This window comes from Crocuta crocuta, unplaced genomic scaffold, assembly GCF_008692635.1.
Source record: "Crocuta crocuta isolate KB4526 unplaced genomic scaffold, BGI_CrCroc_1.0 scaffold457, whole genome shotgun sequence".
In the NCBI taxonomy this organism is placed as follows: Eukaryota; Metazoa; Chordata; class Mammalia; order Carnivora; family Hyaenidae; genus Crocuta; species Crocuta crocuta.
This window is the reverse complement of record NW_027531318.1, coordinates 3,319,592-3,333,426: the sequence shown is the minus strand read 5'-3', so window position 1 is coordinate 3,333,426 and position 13,835 is coordinate 3,319,592. Positions and strand designations below refer to the sequence as shown.

The 13,835-nt window shown below is 39.9% G+C and overlaps 1 protein-coding gene across 4 annotated transcripts in view; it reads right to left on the bottom strand.

Annotated features, from left to right (window-relative positions):
* NRP1 (neuropilin 1) overlaps window positions 1-13,835 on the bottom strand; it is a 138,619-nt gene that overhangs the window by 36,061 nt on the left and 88,723 nt on the right. For all 4 annotated transcript variants that reach the window (XM_077771764.1, XM_077771766.1, XM_077771765.1 and 1 more), the window contains exons 7-8: window positions 6,025-6,180; window positions 2,470-2,614 (exon numbers count right to left, since the gene is read on the bottom strand). In XM_077771764.1, the coding sequence (XP_077627890.1) occupies window positions 2,470-2,614; window positions 6,025-6,180 (301 nt within the window). The remainder of the gene's footprint in view (window positions 1-2,469; window positions 2,615-6,024; window positions 6,181-13,835) is intronic.

Below are 13,835 nucleotides of genomic sequence, written 5' to 3'. Positions count from 1 at the left end.
GAGTACCATTTGCTGTGTAATTTATTGGGTACCATTTAGTTAACACTGACTCTAGGCCAAGTGTATTATGAATACTTTCAATTAAATCTTCATTACAGCTGAATTAAGGTTAATCTTACTGACCAGGAAATGGAGGTGAGAGGACAAAATGTCTTGCCCATGGTCTCACATTCACCAAGTGGACAGTCGAGAGTGAGGCCTGGAGAGATGTCTGCACACTTTCCGTCCACTTGACCATCATTATAACATGCTGCCTTCCCAAAAATCTGCCGGGGTTAGTTATTTGGAGATTGTAGCTACCTTACTAGAGAGAAGTATCTAAAATATATCAGGGGTAGTGATAAAGAGATTAGCACTATAAACCTAAAAGCAGTATCTTCTGGGGGAAAATAGCTCCTTAAAATAATTGTAAAATAAAATATATGTGAAAATAGGATATGCTATTTTAGATATCTATGTTTAAGTAAATAAACCAGATATTTAACTAATCCTTTAACATTGAGTCATGTAACATTTTTAGTTTTAAAAATCTAATAAAGTATTTGTCTTATTCACGTGTGAAGACTCATACATCTAGAATGAAATCTCAGGGAAATCCTTGTGAAAATGGAAAAAGAGGTTCAAATTTAAGTAAGTGTTTTATTTAACTAAAAAGAGAACTTCAGAGATCAGAGTTCAGACCAACATGTTTGGAGTCTTGACAAAGTTACTTCTTCTTTTATTTATTTATTTTTTGTGTGTGCAGTGACGTAAGATTAGAAATGAACCAAAATTTCCACTCTGACCTCAAATGGCCTTGTTTCTACAAATTTATGGGTAACTTTTCAAATTTTTAATGCTCTGAAAATAACCTAGAACTTTTTCTCATGTAACTGGTGATCAAAAATAAAGCCAAGGTTATATCTAACTTTTCAACATCCCTTTTTCCTCCAAACCTCTCTCCACCCAATTCCTGCCTCCAAGGCCTTGAACTTTCTAAGTCTTAGATCCTGAAACAATAAATAAGCCTGTCTCTGGTATGGAAATAAATAAGTTTTTGGTAAAATCAAGTGTCAGTTTTTACTTGCCAAAATGGACTGTCCTATAAACAAGGATAGTTTTTTCTCCTTAGTTTTTTCTCATGGCGTTCTTGTCCAAATGGCTTGTAATTTCATTGAAAATTGCCCAGGTGGTTGGTTTTTGTTTGTTTGTTTGTTTGTTCTGCTTAAAAATTGAGTACTTTCCTTCTCTAGATATAATTATCCTACAGAGGATAAAAACAAAAACAAGAGTACTGGCATTCATGAAGAAGAGATTTACTGCCCTATGTGCACTAACATAATATTAAAAGATAGTTGAGAGCCTTTTAAAAGTGGTTCACTTTTAATTACATTTTGGTGAATCGGTTACTGATTCTGTTTAACTTTTAAACTTACACTGAAGGTTACATTGTACTGACCCCCCCTCCCCCCCCACACACACACCTTTTTTTAATGAAACTTTGCAATGTGTTTACTTAAATGGAGAAGAATTCTGGCCTGACTGGTGTTTCCTTCAGAACACAGAATGGCTGCACAGGGAGATCAGTGGACAGGTAATAGCTGCAGTGATTGCCAGAGAAATGCAGTGAGGGTGACAGGGACGACAGTTCTTTTACTTCCAGCTCTGTCCCAACCTGGCCCACTTTTTTAGCTGCTTAACGCCTACAGAGTGCACCTTCTTCATCTCTCAAATGGGTATAATCCTTCTAGCAACAATTTAACAGATATTTTAAAAGTTCTATTCATGTCAGAAGAAACAAAGAAAAAACTAGAAACACTGACAGATTGATTTCTAATATTAGCATATGCATCCAACAAAAGATGGATAGATATTGAAATAAAAAGTTGTCCAGGTATAGTGGGTAGAGAGAGAAATTCTGGTAAGTTCAACTCCTGCTTGACTGTGGCTGACAGAGCCACTTGTAGCCTTCAAAATGAAAATGTAAAGCAGATGGAGAGCATGTCATGCAATCATTTTTCATAGCAAATCGATTAAGCACCAGTCAGTGTGCCGTGCACCCAGGAAACGGGGATGAAAAGCACAGTGCTCACCTTCATGGAGCTTGGAGTCTAGTGGAAAGATGCCGCCTAGCATATACCCGCTACGCTCCAGGCTGTGCTGAACTCGTTATATCTGCAAGTCACTCCATTATCACAACAACCCTGCATGGTGTTTGTGCACTATGATGACTGTTTTCTAATCGGGGTCACTAAGGCTTTGAAAGATGGTAAATGCCCCCCAAAATAAGCAAGTAAGGAGTATCAACAGGATTTGAACTCAGATTTGTCTACATTCAAAGCATATGCCCTTAACCACCAAATGAAAATGACCAGATTTATATACAGAAAACAACCAGCTTTATATAAAATTATAAAATTCCTCTACAAAAAATTCCAAACTGTAAACCTTACATAAATCAAACCTGGGCAATCTTCAAGCTGTGCTTACCCGTTATCTTGCAACCATAGACTTCAAACCTCATAGATATGCCAGTTTCCCAAGTCACTGGTTTGATTCGGACAAATCGAGTTATTAGTGGTTTAGGGAAAACTCCAAACACGACATCTGTGGGGTTGGTGTTTCCCTGAAAGATCTATATAGAAAATGAAAAGGCCCTTTAATGACAGACTCTTCAGATTTAAGACAAATACAAAAATATGTTTCCACAAATGCCCATAAAAATTATTTACAATTTCAGCATTGCCCATCAAAGGTTGAGGCGGCATTAATAACTTGCCATGCTATCTTTTTCAAATGATGGCAATCAGAAAAAAACACATGTAAAACAGAATGTTGTCCTAATCATCTATGCAATTTTCTGAGAGCCTAGAGCTTCCAAAAGCACTATTACAAATGTAACATTTATTAAAGGCTACCTAAAAAAAAATTGGAAATTATTAACTTTATCATAAGGACCTACAGAATACTATAGACAGTTCATGGGAACTCACTCTATTCTACTTTCCCAGGAGCCCCCAGAAGGAGTACTTTTTGAGTTCAGTGTAGGGTCTGGCTTTAAAAAAAAATTAACGTTTATTCATTTCTGAGAGACAGANAGAGAAGAGAGAGAGAAAGAATCTGAAGCAGGCTCCAGGCTCTGAGTTGTCTACACAGAGCCTGACATGGGGCTCGAGCCCATGAACTGTGAGATCGTGACCTGAGCTGAAGTCGGATCCTTAACTGACTGAGCTATCCAGCCAGCCCACAGGGTTTGGCTTTTTGAAAATTCTAGGTTATGTGCCTGGCTACAGCATTAAGTCAAGTAGCTTCCCCCTTTTAACTCCATTTCTTGATGGAAAATCTTATCCCTGACATTAAGTAGTGACTTTCATCTGTTTTGATATCAATAAAATTATGTATTAGTGGTCAAAATCAACACTGAGTTATAAGTGATATATAACTGGAAATCAGCTTTTCCAGGACCCCTGTTTCTAGTTTTAAAAATGAGCCATTTTATTTTAAGAAAGATGAGGCATGTAACTGCAAATGTAGTTAAGTGCCAGTCATGAATGAGTTTCTGACAAGGATGTGTTGGACCACTCTTCTTGGGCATGGCTTCACTGCCTGTTCTCCAGCAAGTTCCATCCTGGAACACTCCAGCACTAGACCTATCTCAGGAGGAACTGAAAACCTCCATTTCCCTGGCTTTCACTTCAGCCCCGAACTGTGGATATCCCACGTTAAAGTAAAATCAGCTAGCACTCTGCTTCTCACACAGCTGCACCATATTCTTATTAAGTTGTGTCACTTGAGCTTACTGAACCCATCAGTGGCCTGGAGATTCGTCCCCACCTTTCCAGGTAAGTTTTCAGAGGAGGACCACAAGTTCCCAAGACTTGTTCTTCCCCTGGGAGAAATGACTTCTAAAGGTCAAGCTGATGTTTTTAACTTCATTTAGCTTAAGTGGCCTGTGTGACGGAAGGTGGTCAAATGCTTTACAAAGTTGGCTGTTAGCCTGATCCCTCTCTAGAGATGGTTTAATATCATAATTTATCCTCGCCTGTGATGGCCTTTGGATTTCTGTCCTACTTTAGCAAATCTCTCTGGGAAACAATCTGTGTGGGAGCATTTTTGTGTGACAGAGAAGAATGGGTAGCTGCCAGAGGGAGCAGAGTCCCAAGCCATATAATGCTTGAAGGGTCAACAAGTCCACTTCAGGGAGAGACTGACAGTCAGTTAAGAGTCTGCATGCCCCAGCATAGGCTGGGGGTGAACTCGGGCTCACACTGAGCCCGAGTCACACTGAGGGGACTTCATGTTTGCTGAAAATCATGGAAGTACATACATTCCTTTCAACATAAAGAGGGCTGCTGGCCTCATTGTTGGCTAAAGGCTGCTCTTTATTGAGGTATGGCCGACTTTCCCCAATGAAAGCAGGGAAGAGAGTAGAGGGCCGTGGCTGAAAGGCTGCAAAGTACAGGGAAAGGAGGGTAGACACCAGTAACAGGACTCCAGGTGATGTCTGGCTTGCATTTAGGCTCAATAAAAGTGCTCAGATGGATGTCACATCCATATTTTTGCTGAATCCTTCTTTATTCTTTCTGCCTCCCACTCTGGAAGCCCTTCCGTGTGCCAGGATATTCCTGAGAGTGGACCTAGAGTGAGCTGCGTTCATTGTCAGACACCCCCTCAGAACCTGTGTGTGCTCCTTGACAGCCCCTTCTGGGCCATGCATATGACTGATGGCCAATGGCTGATGAGGACATCTTGGAGAAGTAGCACTCATGTTTTAAAGAAATGGCCTGAAAGCCTGAGGTCAGTTCTCCTTACTCCCCTTGAAGTGTCCTGGACATTAGTGTTTTGTTTGTTTGTTTACTTGAAACTAAAGCATGTCTTCAAAACATATGTCAAGATTAAGTCATGAGACTTAAGATCAAAATTTACTTGCTAAAACTTCGCAAATGTTGGCTGTGAGGATTTTTCTTCCCCAGATGGAGGTTTGGTTCCCTGTCCTTCAGGGCTAGACAGTGGCCTTGAACTTGCTTTCCATAGAACTTCCCTCCCACAAGGCAACTGCCTATATTTCTAGTTTCATTTTTTTCTGCCCTAAATAAGAGTGGGGGCTTCACAGCTAATCAAAGGGAATTAACAGTTTTCTCACTTCACACTTTTCTTAGTTCCAGACCCAGAAGGAGAAAATAAGGCCATTCATGCTCAAGAGAGAGATGAGGACATGTTAATTGGCCTCTTTCCAAATCCAAAATTTCAAGTTACCTGGATCTTTGCTACTACCCTTATCATTTCTGTGCATTTTATTTGGCCGTCAGGGATAGCTTTCAGTTTTAGGAAAACAGTGAATGTGAGATTTCAGAAATCTTTTGATTAGTAAATCAGAGCACACATAACTTCAAATAAACAGGCAGTCTGAGAAAAACATCTCAGTTCCAAATGATTTAGGGCAGGGCACCCAGGGCAAGGCATGGTTGGTGTCTTCTTTGGTTAAGAGCAGTGAGGAGGTAGCATCATTGGTGTGATCTCAGGGAATACCGTGAACAGCCTTTCTTCTATTCATTCTGACAGAGCGGCCAAACACACTTGTAAATTAGTTTGTGAGCCACAGAGGGTAGATGAAAAGGAATTTTCTAAAACCAGCCCATGACTGAGAGGAAGAAAGAAGGAATCTATGAAAGACAATGAAGAAACATGGGGAAACAAAACAGAAAAACGCCTCGGGTTTTAAAAAGACAGTGCTTATCCTGTGCATGGTCCATGTCCCCACGGGAGGGTTAAAGTGGTTCTTGAGTCTAACACTTAATTTGGCTGGAATTGACTTTTCTTGGAAGCATCTGTATAATTTCCTCTTGGCTTCTGGATCTGGGAACATGAGATCCCCCCACCCACACTCCCACCCCTTGGTCAGATATAAACCTCAAATTGCACTTTTCATTTTAAATCAATCTCAAACTAAGCCAAGGCCAGACAGAAAGCTCCCAAACAAACAAGTAAAAATTGATCATCTGCTTCAAAGACTGAATTGGTTGAGGGGCTGGCGGTGAAACTTACAACAGGTTTATTTCCTTCTTTTATGGTGATCCAGTCTTCCCCATTGGAGCTAATGTCTATTCTGTAAGTCTTGACATAATATTTCTTCTTGGTTTCCTTTGAAATGGCTCCTTGTGTCCCGACTGCAGTGACAAAGCGCAGAAGGCCCAAGTCTACCTGCAAAACAATACAAGCATGGTCAGTCATTCACCCTGCACCATCATAACCTGAAACATCTTCTCCTGTGGGTTCCACAGTGCAGTTTTCATCCACCTGAGAGTAACAGGTCCTACTTCCACCTGGTATCAACACCCCCTAACTTCCCCACTTCATTCTTCCTAAAGAAAGGCACAGCTATGATTAAGACAGCAACTGTCAGGTGTTGGCAGTTGCCAGAAAGAGAACTTTCTCACTGCTGCAACCACAATTGCTTGATCTTGGTACAAAAGTGAACACTGGTTTCAATATCATTTTGCTGCATTTTCTAAGATATTAAAAGTACTTTCCAAACAATGCATTGGTATGTTTTATTTTACGATTAGAAAATCAAGACAAGATAAACTCACATTTTGGGTGTTGGAGAGGCTTGGACTACAACTCGGGTCTAATGGGCTCTCATTCCTCGTTATTCTTCAGCATCTGTCCCCTTCCAGACAGAATATAGACAGAAACAAGAGAACCCTGAAAGCACTAGGAATGCTGTGGTTTGGAGAACGGGCCAGAGATTTATAATTTGGAATGGAGAGGAGACCAGGAAGGCACAGTAAGGATTTCTGTTTCATCTTTAGATTTCTTCCTTCCCCATATCTTCCCGTGGCCTCTTTTGCAATTCAGCTCAAGAGGCAAGTGGATTGCAAGGAATCATCTGGGAAGGACTGATGCCTCCATGTGACAATGGCTAGAGCTCACAAGCTCCTACTGTAAGTTCCCAGGAGAAGCTCCTCAACACCAGAGCCTGGTCTTCATCTCTCACTAATCTATCTCATACCCCTGAAGGTTGGGCTACTTGAAGAGCATCACAGCAGTGATGACAGAGGGTGACCCAAGCCTGAAAGTCTCTGATTTCCTGCCAGAGGGCTGCAGTGGCTTGGGTTGTTCCTGTGACTCTGTGACATGAGTGGGTGGGACAAAGATCTAAGCATTGGTCATTTGCGTGTCTAGTACTGGTTCTGCACTAGCTAGCTGTTGGGCCTTGAACAAGTCACTTCATCTTCAGTGACTTTAGGTTTCCATTTCTTCATTTGTTAAATAAAGAGTTGGACTAGATAACCTAGAAGGCTCCTTTCAACTCTGACTTCCTATGATTCCATGTTTTCAGTAAAGTAAAATACTGTCGACCCTTGAACAATGAGGGGCTTTGGGGCACCGACCTGCTCCATAGTCGAAGGTCAGTGTATAACTTTTGACTCCCCCCAAACCTAACTACTAATAATCCACTGTTGGCCAGAAACCTTACAGATAATATAAATAATCGACCAACACATAGTTTATATATTATATGCATTACATACTGTATGCTTACAATAATGTAAGTTACAGAAAAGAAAATCTTATTAAGGAAATCATAAGGAAATACACTTCCAGCACCATACTATAAAAATACAGTTATTAGTGTACCCCCATAGCTCAAACCCATGTTGTGCAAGGGTCAACTACAGTTCTTTTCTTTTACTTCCCTTATTTCCATCATTAATAACCAAGAATAATCTTTAAAAATTTTTTAAAAGTTTATTTATTTTGCGAGAGACAGAGACAGTATGAGTAGGGGAGGGGCAGAGAGAGAGAGAGAGAGAGAATCCCAAGGAGGCTCTGCACTGTCAGTGCACTGCCTGATTCGGGGCTTGAACTCAGGAAACTGCAAGATCATGACCAGCGCTGAAACCGAGAGTCAGACGCTTAACTGACTGAGCCACTCAGGTGCCCCAATAACCAAGAATGGATCTTAAAGCAAAAACCATTACTAGTTTCTATAGATTAGAAATATTTTCAATATTTGTTTAAAATTGTTTTCTTCCATTTGTTACACCCTCTATCTATTGTATTTCTGTATAAATAGGATACTTTAAAGAAATGATACACAAATATATGGCAAATACTTTTGAAAGATTTTTTTAAAAATGTTTATTTATTTATTTGGAGAAAAAGAGATAGAGCATTAACAGGAGGGGCAGAGAATGAGGGAGAGAGAGAATACCAAGCAGGCTGTGCGCCTTCAGCACAGAGCCAAATGTGGGGCTTGAACCCATGAACTGTGAGGACATGAGCTGAAGTCAAGAGTTGGATGCCCAACCGATTGAGCCACCCAAGCGCCCCTGGCAAATACTTTTTAAAGGACACAGAAAGTAATTGAAAATTACAACTGCTTAACATTAGCAAGATGTTTCAACAGTACATTCATTATAAAGAGGTAAGAGAATGCCATTTTCCAATGAAAATAGTAACAAAAGCCAAAAAAAGGAAAACAACTCTGCTCCCCTGCAATATACCCTGTACCTACCACCAAAACTTCTGAATCCTGCTTTCACTTACTACATGACAACCCAATTTTCAGAAAACAAAATTTCAATTAACCCTCCAGTCCTATAGGCCATGGACACCTAAAGAATTTCCATTTTATGTACAGTCAGCCTCATGAAGAATGACTATTGTCTTTCACGAATTGCTTTTTCCTGAAGGCCCTTGGAGTAGTTAAATGAACATGTTGCCAATTCACTTCAAAACTGAACACAAAGTTACATCCAGGAAAAACAGCTGTATTACTAGCTCATAAAAGCCAAGTTGAAGTTAACACAATTCAACAATAGGAGATTTCATCTAGAAAGGAAGGGATACCATTCAACCATTCAACGTAAAACCGTCTTTATGTCATTTACTTGACTTTAAAGATGTAAAGTCTAGGGGGAGAAGAAAGAGGGAAATGGTGGGGGAAAGGGAGAGAGGCAAACCATGAGAGACTCTTGAATGCTGACAAAAACTGAGGACTGATGGATGTGGGGGAGGGGTGGGTATGGAGGAGGACACTTGTGGGGATGAGCACTGGGTGTTAGGTGGAAACTAATTTGACAATAAACTATTTGTAAAAAAAATAAATAAATAAAGATGTAACGTCTATGCTCTGGTTGCTATTACCAGATTTAAGAGAAAAAATGAGCAAGACTTTAATAGGAATTAATATTTTTGGATAATAATGGTAGATGCCTTAATTTTAACAAAAAAAATATTTACTCAACAAATTTTTACCAAGTACCTGTTCTTGCTATTTGATTTTTTTTCTGAAATTTGAATTTTTTTCACAAGTGAACTGTAATATTTTGTGTGAATTTGTATACAAATTTCAAAAAAGGGAGGGAAATCCATGTTTACCAGATTCAGCAAATAAAAATATAGACTGTTTAGTTAAATTTGAATTTCAGAGAAACAACAAATGTTTTTAGTATATCTACGTCCTGTGCAATATTTGGGACATATGAACAACTGGTCCATTGTTTACTTAAAATACAGATTTAACTGGATGTTCTGGATGTTCTATGGCAACCCTAAATCTAACTCTATAACAGACAAATAATCGGGTGATTTTAAGTTGCCACAAAAACTCTCTGATTTCCTAACGCTGCAGTCTGAAAGTTAATGGGCACTCTGGACATGGTTGCACTCAACAATTTCAACTGTTTTCAAATGCTCTCAGAACACTTAGTGCTTTACTGACTATCCATTGAGTCATGCCCAATGCCATATCCATTTCAAGCTGAAGGGCCCTTCAAGTCTTGACGTTCAAGGGAGCATGAAGCAGAGCTATTTAAATAAACTCTTCCTGTCAAACTTACAAATGGCTCTTCAGTTTGGAAATGATTAAATTCTCAAGAGTGCACATTCAGCTTAGGCTGATTTGAAATAACATTAGAACTTCATTCCCTGGCTGTCCTTTTCCTAATTTTTAAACTTCGTTTTTAGGATAAAATTTGGTTACCAGGTAGGACTACCTGGTAACTCCTACCTCCTACCAGGTAGGAGAGAATTTAATTGGTTGTCAACTAGATGAACCCTAGGTATTAAAAACACATGACTTAAAGGAAGGAGCAGCCGACTGAAATTAACTGGGCATCCAAAAGGGGAAAGAAACGTCCAAGGTCCCAGATACAAAAGCCCCCAAACATATACACGAATCACTTGTAAAAAAGAAAAAAACATTTTCTTTTCTCAACAGCAATGAAATGCATTAGCAGCCTCCTCTTGTAATTGCACAGAATTTCCTGCTGTGCTTTAAAACTCTGCAGATCCTCTTGTTTATACTGCACTGGGATACTTGAAATTTCATTTCATTTTTCTTCCTCACATTACTGCCACTGGGTTTAGTAAGGATGAATGACAACCTCACAAAATGATCAGGGCTGGGGCCTGAACCTTTGCAATTAAAACCGGATGGTAGCCAGAACTCTAACAAGACACAGCCTCCCTAGCACTGCTGGAATTCTCAGGGGCAACACCAGGGATGTTCTTTCAAGTCCTTTCTTCCTAGGTATCTTTGAGGAATGCCCTAACAGCAACCCTGGAGTGCCTCACAGGGTCTGGGAGAGATGCAAAACCCTCAGCCTCAGAAGCCCTGCTGAGCACACTTCCCGTGTCTGTGTCAGGAGACCCAAAAGGACTCACCTAAAGCCTAGGTGTTTACACCTTTCTCACCTGTGAAGCCCGGCTGGCTCTAATAACCATGACATTGGCCTCCATCGGCCTTTGTAGTCCTACCTGCTGCATCTATCCCTCTCCAATAGTCCTTTCCAGCCACATTAAATCATTTGTTATTACTAACACCAGCCTTTTTGTTTCCCTGCCTTGTCACGTGAAGTTCTCTTGACCTAAAATAACCTTTTCCTCTTTTCTTACGACAAATGACTCTTTCCTCTTTTTGGTCCGGTAAACAGCATGAAGTGCCTTCTTCCCCCGGGGATGTTTGGGGCAGAGCTCATGTCTCCACCACTAAACTCATCAGGTTGTGTTTTTGCTCTACTTCCATTCAGACTTTCAGGGATTTCTTCCAAGGAGCATCTGCTTTTTTATATAGAAAAGTAATAGACGTCTATTGAAAATGTATAAGATGCAGAAAAGTTTAGAGAAGAAAACAAAATCTCTATAAGACTGACATTAGGACAAAGCCACCAATAACAGCCTTCCAGAGTATTCTCTTCTATGCAAAATTGATGTGAATGTTGTGTTGTATGTTTTGTTATCATAAAAGAATGAGGTCATATTAACTCTATGTTTGATAGTCTGCTTTTTGTTTAGTTTTATGGGTATAAGTTTTGGCCAAAAGTATTTTCAGTGGCTTCAGGGTATTCCACAGTTTGGTTGTAGCATGATCTGTTCAACCTGTGAACATTTTTATTCAACCTAATCAACATTCATTCAGTGGGCACTTAATGCCATTCATCTTCTAAGTTCTGTATCAAGTGGTGAGAATATAAAGAGCAGTCAGCGTGTGGGAGGCACAAACACATGAAGACAGAATGGGGCAATCAATACACATGAAATGGGATGCAGCACAGAGGAAGGAGTAAAATTTTACCCAGAGGATTGGAAGTTGGGGCACCACAGACATTTCACTGCGGACTTTGATGTCTAAGACGGGTATTGAAGGATACCCAGTTGAAGTGGACAAATGGGCACAGAGGGAAGGAATGTTCTGGTGAGGAGGGGTAACAAGTGCAGAGGTAAACAGGAGGAAATGAATGAATGAAATCAATGGACCCTAAACAACTTACCACGCTTCTCTCACCACTATAGACATTATTTGTTAAGAAGTGTAGTGCTCTTTAAAGAGTATTGCGCTCCGGTCATTTTTAAGCTAAAGAGTTAGAATTCATGAAAACTATTCCAAGTCAGCCACTGGCCATCCTCTTGCTGGTTTAGCTTTTTGAATTATGATGAGCTCTTACCCACCTCACATCATAATAGACGAGATTGGTGACCCAAGACAGGCAGCTGGAAAGACAAAGATACAACCCCAGAACAGTTTTACATAATGCCACCCCTCTGTTTTGGAGGGTTCATCGTTCTGAACAATACTTCCTTTCTTTCCATAAAAACCCATTCACACAATAACCATAATTAAGTAACCTGCTTTCCCTAAATCCAATCAGCTCTGTTCCAATCACTATCTTCTTATTTTGAAAGAATATCATTATTTCACAGCTGCTTTATTTTTAATTGGAAGATGGATGTGATTTTACATCTGAGTTTGATGAACTTCTGTTTGACCTTAAGGGTGATGGTAAAGGGGTGTGATGATGGGAGGGGTAAGCACAGAACCCAGCATCAATGCATTTGCTAAAATAGTTGAATGTTTCACTCTGTGTGTGTGACAAACATAAACATCTGGTACTTATCTGGTAGTTTGTAGACTATTTTACAGAAGTCTAGCACGCTACTTTTGAGTTCCATCGTCCGCTCTCTGAGTTAGCTTTCAATAGCATCATCAGCAGAAGTGACCCAATATGATATCCTGTTTCCAGTATAAATATATATTCTAACACTGCTGGTAGAATGTCTACCCCCATCTTACTTTCACTGTGTTTTTCCCTCAAAGAGAAGATATTGCCAGACAGCAGATACAGAAGAGGAAAGCCCAATTTTCATTTTGGGTTTTGGAAGAGATGCATTAGTAGAAGAAAATACCTGTCCTCATCCACTTTAGGGGGGCAGGGGGTGGGGGGCTAGCAGCACTTGTGGGGTGAGGGCCCCCTATGGCATAGATCTGACCATGATCCTGACTCACTCTTTGTTGTAAGATGTCTACAAGTATAATCCACATGCACTTTAGGGCCATGGCATTGTCTTAGTAATGGTAGGAAACACATTCCCTAGATAAAGAGAAGCCAGGAGAGGCACACATTTTACTGGGAATCACTTTTGGACAAAGCACACATTTTAGCATTGTGTAGTAAATCATGTAGCAAACCTTTGCAAACTGCCGTTTAAACACAAGCATGCAGCCTCCGAGCCATGAAATGAATATCGTTGCTTTCTATAATAATACATAACCAGCTATTGGTAATGTCATAATGTGGAAAGCCTCATTTCTAAAATGAAAATCTGTCTTGCTCAATAAAATATTGCCCATTGAGATAGCATTGGCAAGGGAGCGTTTACCAGCTTCTAACATTCTCAAAGCAGGTCAATACAAGAGCCTGAAAAAATAAAGGACAAAGAACTGAAGTCTGATTAAAAACAGGAAAAATATTTTGAAGCAGGGGGAGTGTTTTGGGTTTTTTTTAGAGCATCTCTGATGACTCAAAGAGCTGTTTAATTCATCACTAGACACCACAAGCTAAAGAAAATATTTTTTAAGTAATTGTCTCATTTCCTTAGATAACACACATGTTTTCTGATAGAGCCTGAGCATTTGAACATCAATACTGTTCTAGGATCTGAGGACTTAATTCAAGCATCCGATCATTACATTCCCTAACTTGGCATCTTGGACTTTGTATAGTTACCAACTGGAATATAACCACTTTATAGCCAGTGACATAATTCTCTATCTCTTTATGTATTTTTTCACTATTACTATATTACATTAAAAAAAAAACACTTATGGCTGAAGTTACTATATTAACAGAAAACTCACAGGGCAATCCCTATGTATCAGGCATTTTATTAATGACTAAACTTATAATCATGACCTCTTTGAATTCTCACAATAGTCACACATGGAGGCTTTTATGGACAAAGCAACTGAGGAGCAAACTGATGGGTGGACCTTGCCCAGAGTGACATAGCTCATCAGTGACTGGGCCAGGACTTACCCAGAGCAGATCTGTGGCCCATGTACAAACTCT